Genomic DNA, 12,790 nt, shown 5'->3' on the forward strand with positions numbered 1-12,790 from the left:
AACAACAGCAATTTTTACTTGTTGTTGTTTGTTATTAAGCACAAAGCTAAACAATGGGCTATCTGTACTCTGCCCACCACGGGTATCGAAACCCGGTTTCTAGCAGTACAAGTCCGCATACATACCACTATACCACTAGGGGGCCTTTGCACATCTAAATCATTATTTGACTGAAGTCCGTGTGTGTGTGTGTGACCGGTTATAACTGGCGAATAGCTAAGTTGATTCTGGCATGTACCCTTAGAGCTTTCAAGGGGGACGTGGGAGAAGGTTAGCCTCCTCATATCACCACCAAGGGGGTCCCTGTGTATTCCCCGTGCTAGTAAAGCGTAAACATGTTTAACATTAATTTAGTTTTAAAGTACCACATGAAACCAAAGAAAAGTTGAAGACAGCAAAGTATCGTATAAACAATTACAATATTGGAAATAATTATGAAACACACAGGTGACAGATACACAGGGGGTCACAAACAATCGGTAATAGAAACTAAATGGTCCAATTATCATTAGTACAATACATTTTTACGTAAAATAGAGAAAAGGAGAATATGTTGTAGAATACACGTGTATATTGCACGTAAGCACTATGCTTTACACAGGAGAGCGCATATTATTTATGTTGCCAAAAGTTTATCAATATATATATGATTGTGAAATATTGTTCCAAATGTTCTCTGTTACCCAAACAACTCAGCCATGTTGTTTGATTGCTGTTTCACCATCTCAATTTATACAAGCTCATATACCTTAATAATATACATTTCGGTACTTTATATGGGCCAAGCCATTGGCTGCTGTTGTTTCACCGGCCTCTCTACCTCCAGGTATCTCTTCACCACATTTGCTGCATAGTTGGGATGATGATTCCCTGCCCAACACGTCTTGTTCCTAAGGAAGTGACATGATGGATAAGTGTATGTACCTGTTAGTAGTCAGGGTGCCATCAATTTTGTGTATATTTCAACTCCATTAGCTGAGATGCATACTACACCTGTATTGGTTCTCCAGTTTACGTCATCATAGATGACGTATATTAACCATGATACCGTTATCTTGTGTGTCAGCTAAACAAACTAATGTTGATTGTTGCCGAACAACTTGGATTAATCTGAGAAGAGCACCTTTCTCAAGCTCTGCACATCCCACTGAAACACAAATTTTGTCGCCTCAATTTCTCGCATTGAACCAACCAAAATCAAACTAATGTTGATTGTTGCCGAACAACTTGGATTCATCTGAGAAGAGCACCTTTCTCAAGCTCTACACATCCCACTGAAACACAAATTTTGTCGCCTCAATTTCTCGCATTGAACCAACCGAAATTATGGAAATTGTATGACTGCCTCCTTGTAATTTTATAGTTATTATACTGGAGTGTTACTGTATTGGTTGAATGACAGCCAATCACAGTGTAAACTATCAACACGTGACTGTACTCTGTACTATGGGCACCCAGTCTGTTAATTTCACATTATTCGTTGGTAAAATAGTAGCCCAAGAATTGGCGGTGGATGGTGAGACTAGCTATTTTCATAGTCTATCACTGCTAAATTAAGGACAACTAGTGCATATAGTCCTCTTGTAGTTTTGCGCGAAGGTCAAAACAAACCAAACTACAGCTTTTTTATTTTATTTTCAAAACGCACTCGTAGATCAGAAATTCTTATTTTCAAAACCTTTCATTGTCCACCTGTACCTATTGTTTTAGGTATGCCATCTCTCTACTTGATATCAAGCTAAGCTGTCTCTGTCTTCTCATTAGTCCTTTAAACATTAGTGACCGGTAAGTTGAAAATCTTTATTTACCGTCGCTACGTGCAAGTGGGAAGATAAAGCAGTTGCTGACCAGTTTTTGCTTCTGTTTGGCGTGGCTAACACGTGTGCCGCAACGTTAAGCTGGCCTGATATTGTTAAAGTAGCAGTTAAGTCCTGACGTAGAACATTTTTAAGTCGTAGTTGCAAGCCTGCAGAAATAATGTTGACCGTTTAATGTTGACCGCTTAGCTGCTGGTGATTGTAATGTATTTATTAACTTTCAGAGCCACTACGCCTACTAAGCAAATCCTCAAACTTGCGATATTGCGGTAGTGTGGTGCGTGATTTTCTTCTGTCAGTGAACACCACACACTTGAAAGCTTTACTTATTTACATGTATAAATATCCATATGGAGAGCATAAGCAACATTTACAAAAAAAAAAAAACCTTGTAAGTGTGGAATCCTAACAAACAAACAGACTAATAAAAGCTAGAATTCAGGAGCATAATAATAGACAGTATGCGAGACACTGTTATATCGACCTACCTGTAGTAGTACGTCGTGCCAGATATGAAAACCATGCATTTAAATGTAACAATAATGGGATATGAACTACACACATGAAATAAAAACAAACGATAACAAGGGACATTCATTCTATAACCTCCTAACTGATAACACACTTGGATATCCCTCTTAAAAACAGTCAAATAGTTAGCCAGTTTAAGTCCTAATAGGAGACACCCCTGACGAGTTCGTTTAAGTCCTAACCCTAACGAGTTAGTTTAAGCTCTAATGGGGAAGACCCCTAACGAGTGGATAGCACACCAACTTTTTCTACCATAAAACTCGGGATCGAATCCGGGCCAGTACCACCACAAACACAGTCTTTCTGATTACATCCCTAATGAAGGGAACAGATTAGCAACCGAAACATAGGATATAAGCTAATTATTAATGTGTGTATGGTAATAAAAAATAGTAACTAGTAATTAATAGTTATGCATGAAGAACCGTTTGCTTTTTACAAACTTTCTACTGGACTTTAGCTTGATATTCACTCCTAAGAAGGTCAGCGGTAAATCTGAAGGCTTATAACGCTAAAAGCCGAGTTTCGATACCCGTGCTGGGCACAGTGCAGGTAGCCAGTTATGTTACTTTGCGCTTAATAACATTATTGTTAGCCTGTACGATCACATTAGATGTTACATTAATTGTTTCTGAACAGAAATTAGCTGTTTCACTTATTCCTTCATTATTGAAACTTCTTTCTTATAACTCTAGAAATCGGGTTTCGATACTGGCAGTGGGCACAGCACAGATAGCCTATTGTGTATGTTTGTGCAGGTGTAACGAACTTATTTTTCAGCTCGTTCACAATTTCTTCTTCAGTTTACATAAACCTTTCTTATACTTTTGTAATTAACTGTGACGTTAAGATTGTTCCTTGTTAGGCCTCTTGCCACTACTCTGGCCGTGTTCCTAACCCTAAAATCACAGATGGGCGTTCGGTGACTCCACCTATATTTCCAACACATTTTCTAACCTATTTATACACCAAACTGCTCGTGGGCCCATGAATTTGTTTGCTACACGGTCACTAGTAACGTAAGAGTCACACACACGAAAAAGGAAGTGACGTAGATATCAAAATGAATCTTACTTTCTTACGTATTTGGTAATAAAAATGGGATATTGAATTTAATGTTTTGGTCAGTTCTTTACATACTAAAGTAGTAAGCTACCTAATATGATGCAATATGCGAATCATCAGTTAAAACGTAACTTCAACCTAAAACTTGCATATGAAACACGTTACGTACATATATAGCCCTTGTAGTTTTGCGCGAAAATTCTAGAAAAAAAAGGTTATGACATGTTTCTTTTCCGTTGAATTTCGCACAACACTACTCAAAGGCTATCTACTGTAGCCGTCCCTAATTTAGCAGTGAAAGACTAGAGGGAAGGCAGCAGTCATCACCACCACCCGCCAACTCTTGGGTTACTCTTTTACCAATGAATAGTGGGATTAACAGTGGTATTATAACACTCCCACAGCTGAAAGAGCAAGCATATTTGGTAGGATAACATCACTCACCGCTAACTCTTGGGCTATTGTTTTACCAACGAAAAGTGGGATTGATCGTAACATTTTAACGCCCGTGCAGCTGAATGGGACAGCATATATGGTGATGGAGTTCGAACCTGCAACCCACAGGTTGTGAGTAAAGCGCTCTAACCACCAGGCCGCAAGAAGAATCAATAGTAATGCATATAAAGTCCCGTGCTGCGAAAATAACATACAGGGTGGCCCAAAATTATAAATTTAATAATTAAATAACTAAGGAAATACGACCATTCAGTTTTCCACATATTGTATAGCCCAACTCAAAGAGTTTTTATTGTCATGTTTGTTTGTTTTCACTCCAGTGAGTAGTGTTAATCCGTAAAATGGCAACCATACAAGAAAAGGCTCAATGTGTCGTTTGGCTTGCAGTGACTGTGGTGCAGCGTAATTACAGACGCCAATATAGGAAAGAAGTATGGGGGTATGTTAAGGATATCGTGTATCACACACCTATAGTAAACATTATGGAACTAAGGCGAACGCAGACTGAAATCGAATATCGGTTAAACGTGCTGAAAGCCACTAATGATGCACACGTAGTAGACTACTGACGTGTCAATAAAAACTGTTTGATTTGAGCTACAAGATACTGAAAACTGCATGATTGTATTTTCTTAGTTAATTAATTATTAAATTTTAAAATAGGAAATATAATTTTGAACCACCCTATATATTATTTTACGATATTTATAATTTATTTTTAACTTTGGTCTGATCATTTTCATAATGAGACGTTATGATTTTGTGCTTTAGAATTTTCACATAAAGCTACCCAATGAAAAATTTGCGCATAGCTGTCCCTAATTTACAACTAAAGGAAAGACAGCTGCTAATCAGCACCTACCACCACCTTTTGGACTACTCCTGTATGATCAGACAGTGGAATTTGATTGTCACTATTATAGCGCACCCAAAGGCCCAAAGAGCGGACGCTTTTTTTTTTTCTTTTTGCGGCAATGAACTGCGAATCATGAATCCTCGGATTTATAATCCGCGCACGTTAACCAACAAACCACACCCAACACACAAAAAGTTACTAATGTAATATGCGCATGCTTAGAGTAGGTTAAGCTTGTTTGTGTGAGTTGATAATCGTTGGTTAGTGGAAGACTTGTTTCTTATATCATAGGCGTTGGAATAAAAGTAAGTGGGGTTCTGCTCCCCTGGAAAACGTTTACAGTTAAAGCAACAACTTAGATCTATTTTGATACCGTGAGGCCAAAGTTCGATGAAAACCAAGAAAATTCACCAGCGAGATTAACGAGCAGTTTAATAATCAACTTACGTTAACACAATCTCCGTAATAATTAATAACTTCATCTCAAGAAACAAAACCAAAACTATCAATTCAACTCTGCGCATGCTCATCTTTACCTTCAGTTTTTTATTATTTTCCTGTCCCTTGTTTGTTTGTCTGAAATTAAGCACAAAGCAACACAATGGGCTATCTGTGCTCTGCCCACCACGGGTATCAAAACCCGGTTTCTAGCCTTGTAATTCCGCAGACATGCCGCTGTGCCACTGGAGGTGGGGGCTTTCCTGCCCCTAGTATCTTGTTTGTTCTTTAAAAAAAACAGTAAATCTTTCTAATATCAGATATCCTATGCAGGATGTTTTCATTAAAGTATTGATTAATAGGTAAACATGATGTTTTTCATTAAATTACAAATTACTAGGTAATCGTGATGTATTCAGTTATTCACTGGCGCAAGTTCAACTGTTTCTACAAAAGAATCACGGATAACAAATACTAACAAGCGCTATATTCTCAGAAACTCAAACATGTGATATACTGTTAGTTGCTACCAATGAAACATTCAACGTTACTCTCACCAAGTACTGGTATTATACATTAACATCCATATTTTGCTTTATAAGGGTTTTCCTTAACGGTCACTGGTAATATTCTACCTGTCTCATGTAGAGATATTATGGTTTGTCAACGACTATTTTAGACATTATGACATCGCGTGCTATAAGTGAGGCTTAATGATGTATATTTTGTTTTATAACGAATTAAAACAAAATTACAGCTAAGTTATTATTTCATATAGTTATAATAGCTATTTTTGATAATGAGTTGAATAAATATAACTACAGATTTGAAATAAAAATCCTCCAAAACCATGTTAGGTTTGTTCTGTTTTTGGACAGCCAGATTTTACCCAAAAAATCAAACTGTTCGCTTTCGTTCTTATTTTTCAAATCTTTCTTATGCAATATATCCTGCGTATTAAGTGTTGTTTTTTTTTTATGACTATTGACACGGGGACTATTTTATTAATGCACTATCTCTGAATAATAATTTAAGGGTTTTTAGACTGTGGTAAAAAATTAAGTGTTTTTTTGTATGACTATTGACACGGGGACTATTTTATTAATGCACTATCTCTGAATAATAATTTAGGGGTTTTTAGACTGTGGTAAAAAAAAAAAAAAAACAGGCCTAGTTTTAGGAAGATGAGACAAGCCTTGTCCAGAGCTCTTTAGCCTAAAGTTTAGGCGGAATATATCTACTAGTTATTAATCTATCACGGCTGTCTTCATACACCATGACAACTAACAATAAACAAAAAGAACGATTTTGATATAAAAAAACAGTGTTTATGCACGAAATACACACATTGATGTGCTAAATGCACCATAATTATCCGGCATGCGATTTTTTGGCGCTAACGATAATTTATTTTTTCTTCATCCGTGCTGTACAAGCATCAATCACATGAAAGTCACTGAACTTTCTGGTTTTTATTCGTAATATACATTCTTTGGTATTTCTCGGGCCTGGAACGTAAAATATAAAATTCATTGACTTTTCTCGGTTCCCTCCCAACCCGTGGGAACCATGCGCAAGAGACTGGTTGAACTATACAAGGTCTCACCAAAAGCGTATTTCATAAGCAACGCTTGAAACATAATTATAGCACCACTGTAAAATAATTACTGTCGTAAAACCTTAAACTTTCTCATTTAATTGTTTTAAAAAGACTACCTGTCTTTTATGAACTATAAACGGGCGTGATTATTTGACTAACATTGAAAAAGTTGATGTTTTATTGTACAAGCTGAGTGTCAAAATGCTGAAGTTAGATAACACGAGGCCAATGTATATTCACGCTAAACCTAGCATTAAGTCCTACCTAATAGGCTTACGTGAAACTTATCATTCAAGCTTAAAATTAGGCCTAACAAATTACCCGAAGAGATGCTATTATAACTGTCACGAACGGTAACACAGCAAAATAGTCCTTAAAACTTTTTAAACGTGAAAGTTTCATTCTGCTTTCTCAATTAAACACAATAATTAGCACACATCACAATGAAAAAGAAGGGATAGCCTACGTGGTTTGTGGCGGCTGTTGAGGTAGTCGTCCTTACACACAAAGCGATGTTCATCCAATACGTACAACTCTTCTCCTGTTGACAACTGTTTCCGGCACACCAGGCACGTGAAGCACGAGAGATGAAATACTTTTGTCCGGGCACGTCTCACTAAATCCGTGGGCGAGATCCCTTGACCACAACCCGAGCATTTGGTCCCAAAACGCCTAGAATAGTAGCAAAAAAAGAGAGAGAGAGAGAGAGAGAAAATATTATTCTACTTTCTGTTCTTCCCAAGTTCATTACACAAAATTAAAAGTATTTTTTTTTTGTCTTCATTTAGTTCGACCTGCTGCTTGTGAAACGTTTTGATGATTCCGACATTTTGTTAAAAACTTTGATTGTTTCAGGATTTCGTGCAAAGTTACAAAAGGGCTATCTGCGCACATCCGTCCCTAATTGTGGACTGATAGACCAGAAGAAAGGCAGCACCTACCGCCATCTCTTGGACTATTCTAGTCGAATAGTGGGATTTTTTTTTTTTTATGGAGCACCTCTGGCCACAAAGTATAAAGTATATATTCGCATTAGCAAGTCGCAAACAGTGAATCCTCGAATTTACAGTCTGGGCACGCTAACGATTAGCCACGACCAGTCCGGTAGTAATATTGGATAGATACTGAAAAAAAAATGAAAGTAAGATGTGAAAGAAACGAAATAATATTAAGATTTTAACTCTTTGTACTACTGCGGGTACACATCACTCTAAAGATAATATCGTAGATAGGGTTCTGTTGGTACCATTATTTAATGTGGGAAAACTTACGTGATATAACCTATAGTTCCTCCGTGGTTATAAGGAACGCATCCCAACCAAGACGCTTTGCACATAGATATACAGGATCGAGGCTTAAGGGAAATAACGTAGCAAATTTTCTAATGGAATCCTAACAATAATTCAAACAAAATCGAATCCCGATAGTATAAAAAACAAAACTGAAACCCTATAGTATACAGCAAACATAACTGGAACCCGAGCTTTAACTTTGTTCCTTAACCGATGGAAATAGCTAAAAATGTAAACATCTTTAATGGTGCTTATGTATAATAACCTCCATGTAAAGACATGTACTACATCGTATTAAAAGTTTTAATGAAAATGGTGAATTAGAAATTTGAGTTTGAGCTTTTGACATTCTAGCTTGAAGAGGGCAACAAGAATTTTAATAAATATACAGTTTCAGCTTAAAGGGGATGAGGCAATAAGTATTCGAATAAATGGAGATATACTTAATGTGATAATAAGATGTTTTAATAATTGCAATTCTAATTCAAGGGACAACGATAACGTGATAATAAGATGTTTTAATAATTGCAATTCTCATTCAAGAGACAACGATAACGTGATAATAAGATGTTTTCATAATTGCAAATCTAATTCACGGGACAACGATAACGTGAAAATAAGATGTTTTCATAATTGCAATTCTAATTCAAGGGACAACGATAACGTGATAATAAGATGTTTTAATAATTACAATCCTAATTCAAGGGACAACGACAACGTGATAATGAGATGTTTTTATAATTGCAAATCTAATTCACGGGACAGAGATAACGTGATAATATTTTAATAATTACAATTCTAATTCAAGGAACAAAGGTCAACCCGACAAGAAGATGTTTTAGGGTTTGTATCTTTGTTTAAGGAATAATGGCAAAAAGTTTGAAAAGCTAGTATCCCAAAATGAACAGATGAAAATATAGTTGTTAGGCATTGGTAAAATGGCTCTTAAGTTAAAATGAAGTAAAATATTTTTGCGGCTAATAGAATAACAACAAAAACATCTGGGTATCAAAATATACCATAAAAATAAATCGTGGTTAATTAACTTTCGTAAAAACACAATTTTATTTCTGGTTTAAGATAAAAATACTTGTACCAATCCTCCTGAGTTATACTTGTAAAACGGTTAATTAGTAAAACGGTTAATTAGTACAGAATAGTTGTTGTTGTTGTTGTTTGGTTTCGCGCGAGGCTATACACAAAGGCAATAGTCGTCTCTAAGTTTGAACTTGTAGACAAGGCAGCTTAGTCAACAGCACCTGCCGCCTGACGAGATAGAACGCCTATGGTCCCAAAGTGCACTGTCGTGGCATGGGACGCGAACCACGAACCGGCGGATTCACAGTTCCGGCACGCTCACCATTATGCCACGCCCAACACTAACAAAGTTAAATTACTGTACGCCTGTACGGTTTATTATTATTCTTGTGTAAAAACAAACTTTTCCAGTAGAAACTCGGAAATCGTTTTTAAACTGGATTTAAATATGCACGGAAGTTTCGAGTCTAAATTGTTTTTTGTTTTTAGCGCAAAGCTACACATTGGGCTATCTGCACTCTGTCTATCGCGGGGAATCGAACCTAGGATTTTAACATTGTCAATCCGTAAATTTACCGCTGACCCGCCGAAGGAGGAGCCTCTAAATAAACAGCTATTCGAGAAATTAAGATTAACCTCAACGTCCTCCCCTACCGGCAGAATCCCTAAGATATCCGATTTATCGCCTTACTTTACAGTGCTTCTATTTGGCATTTGAAATGCATAAATAGAACAACTTTTTCGGACGTTGCTCAAGTATTTGAAATATTAATAAAGTAAAGAAACAGAGTACACTTTCCGACTGGTATGACTAACTTCCTTTATTTGTTTCTTAATCATGGAAACGACATCATTCCTTAATGATATCGCAGTTGAATTAAAATTAATAGCACATTTTAAATTTTTGTTTTGTTTTGTATTAAGCGCATATCTGTACAAAAAGGACTATCTGCTCTATGGCCATCGCAGGGATCAAACTTACAATGCTAAAACCCGGGGTTCTATTCTCCGTGAATTAAAACAAAAGAATTCGAATTTTAATGTTATAAGCCCTCAAAGTTTACCGACGAGCCACCTGGGGGCAGATATGTTTCGATAACAAGCGATTAAAGTTTTGGTGGTATATTTCTAACAGAAACGCTAAAGAACATCTGGACGACTTCAATCAAAATTTTCCCTTGAAGACATCGTAGAATAAAACGTTTTTTTTTTTTAAAAAAAAAAGAGTTCCAAAAGACCCAATTTTAAAAGTAATTAAGCATTAGTTTTACGCACAAAAGATATGCGGGAGACGTAAAAATGTGAATTACAGGAATACTTGAGAGGTTTCCTTTTGGAGTTTCAATTTGCGTTCGAAATTTGAAATTTAATTATTCCAAGAATGATAAAAACAAGAAAGCAAAGTAACAATGATAACAGTAATCAACCACCTATAAGTAAAGCTGGATGTATTCCTTTCACCACTTGTACTTCCAGGCCTTGCCGATTTGACGTTATGTAAGAAAGGGGTGAAATACTGGTATATTTCTTTATAAGTCCACAAATGACTCCTGAATTTCTTATTAAATGTTTTCTCATTCAATGTTTGCGACCTACTACCACCAAAAACGCGCTCCTCATTAGGTGTCATGGGTGCGCTATAAGAGTAACGGTCAGATCTCACAATTCAGTCAGACAAGAATAGCCGAAGAAACCGCTGACTTTTTTTTTATCTAGCTGCCTTTCCTCTAGTCTATCAATTAAAAGTTAGGGAGGATTTTGCGAAGGTAACCCTTGTGTAGTTATGCGTGAAACTTCAGAAAGAATGAAACAGTCTTATGAGGAATGCAGGTACGTAAACTACGTGTGAATCAAAAGGATACAAGACACATAATACACAAATAGGTACATAAAAAGATGAATATTTATGAACATATATAAAAAGAAGGAAGGGCAGACGATTTGTTTTGTTTTGAATTTCGCGCAAAGCTACACGAGGGCTATCTGCGCTAGCCGTCCCTAATTTAGCAGTAAAAGACTAGAGGGAAGGCAACTAGTCATCAATATCCCACCGCCAACTTTTGGGCTACTTTTTACCAAGGAGGAAGGCAGCTAGTTATCACCCCCCCCCCACAAACTCTTCGACTACTCTTTTACCAACGAATAGTGGGATTAACCGTAACAGTATAACGCCCCCACGGCTGAAAGGGCGAGCATGTTTGGTGGGACGGGAATTCAAAACCGCGACCCGCAGATTGCGAGCCGAGCGCCCTAACCACCTGGCCATGCTGGGCCTACGATAGACGGACGAACATACAAACCCAAGAAGAAAACATTGCTAAGTATTTATATTTATTTAATTTCATTACTTAGGTTTCTTTAACAACCTTTTTTTTTTTTTAGTCAGATGTCAATCTCTTGCTGCACGTATTCTTATGCATGTATTATTATTATTTTTATTGTTGTGGAGCGATTTTGGTACCTTTTGGTTTCTAATATTTCATTTTGCTCTTCACATTTTTGATGTATGTTGCATATTAAATATGCCTCCAACAGACATGTCCCGGTTCGACCTCAATGATGTTCTCAATGGTTAGGCCTATTTACACCTCACTCTATACCACTAATAGTTATTTTCTGATAAACCTCCATTTACAAAATATTTACCCGTCAATGGATTCGATATACAGAAAAATAACAATATTAGTGTAATGAAAGTCATTATTACTCATCCACGACACCAGTTCAGGACTTGTCAAGACGATGTTTCCACCCAGTACGTAGACAAAACAACAAATATTAGTGTAAAGAAAGTCATTATTACTCATCCACAACACCAGTTCAGGACTTGTCAAGACGATGTTTCCACCCAGTACGTAGACAAAACAACAATATTAGTGTAAAGAAAGTCATTATTACCTATCCACAACACCAGTTCAGGACTTATCAAGACGATGTTTTCACCCAGTACGTAGACAAAACAACAATATTAGTGTAAAGAAAGTCATTATTACTCATCCACGACAACAGTTCAGGACTTGTCAAGACGATTGTTGTTGATCAAAGAGTTGTAAAAGAAGTTGATTACAGAAGGTTGTGTGTAATTTAGAACTAAACGATTTTTTGCATAATTATTACACTGTTATAATGTATTATCATCATTTGATAGAGCAATACAGTCTTCATGATCCTTGACTACCTATTTTATTATTATTCTATGCATAATTTAAAGAAAAATCATAATCCTATTGTAAACAATGTTATTACCCCCTTCAAGTTAGCTTTCTTACAGAACAATGGTGTATGTTGAAAAAGCTTGAGAACAGGGTGAAACAGAAATTGCCAGCCAATAATAGATGAGCTTCGGATGACTGTAATGTGTGTGTAGAATACTCAATGCTTTCTACACTGTACAATCGGTGTCTTCAGGAAGCCAACCCCTGTATTATGTATGAAGTGTAGATGCCACTTTTCAGATATCCAGAGTGTCCCAAAGTCGAAAACAGGCGAACAGCCAAATCCAACATTTCTTATTTTTGTTTATCATCATCTTTCTTCAACAGGCCTGCACCTACATAGTTTTAGTAGTAACTATTATTTTATCATAATTTGATAGAGCTTGTTTGTTTTGTTTGTTTTTGAATTTCGCGCAAAGCTACACGAGGGCTATCTGCGCTAGCCGTCCCTAATTTAGCAGTGAAAGACTAGAGGGAAGGCA

At 36.6% G+C, this 12,790-nt stretch overlaps 1 protein-coding gene across 1 annotated transcript in view; it reads right to left on the reverse strand.

Moving 5' to 3' along the window:
* The window catches only part of LOC106464578 (LIM/homeobox protein Lhx1-like), a gene marked incomplete at its 5' end in the record, with an annotated part of 71,690 nt that extends 64,255 nt beyond the window's left edge, over nucleotides 1-7,435 (reverse strand). Inside the window, one exon of the mRNA XM_013924730.2 lies at nucleotides 7,230-7,435. Coding sequence (XP_013780184.1) covers nucleotides 7,230-7,435 — 206 coding nt within the window. The remainder of the gene's footprint in view (nucleotides 1-7,229) is intronic.
* Nucleotides 7,436-12,790: the final 5,355 nt, after the last annotated feature.

The sequence above is a fragment of the Limulus polyphemus genome, unplaced genomic scaffold (genome assembly GCF_000517525.1).
Source record: "Limulus polyphemus unplaced genomic scaffold, Limulus_polyphemus-2.1.2 Scaffold1693, whole genome shotgun sequence".
NCBI lineage: Eukaryota > Metazoa > Arthropoda > Merostomata > Xiphosura > Limulidae > Limulus > Limulus polyphemus.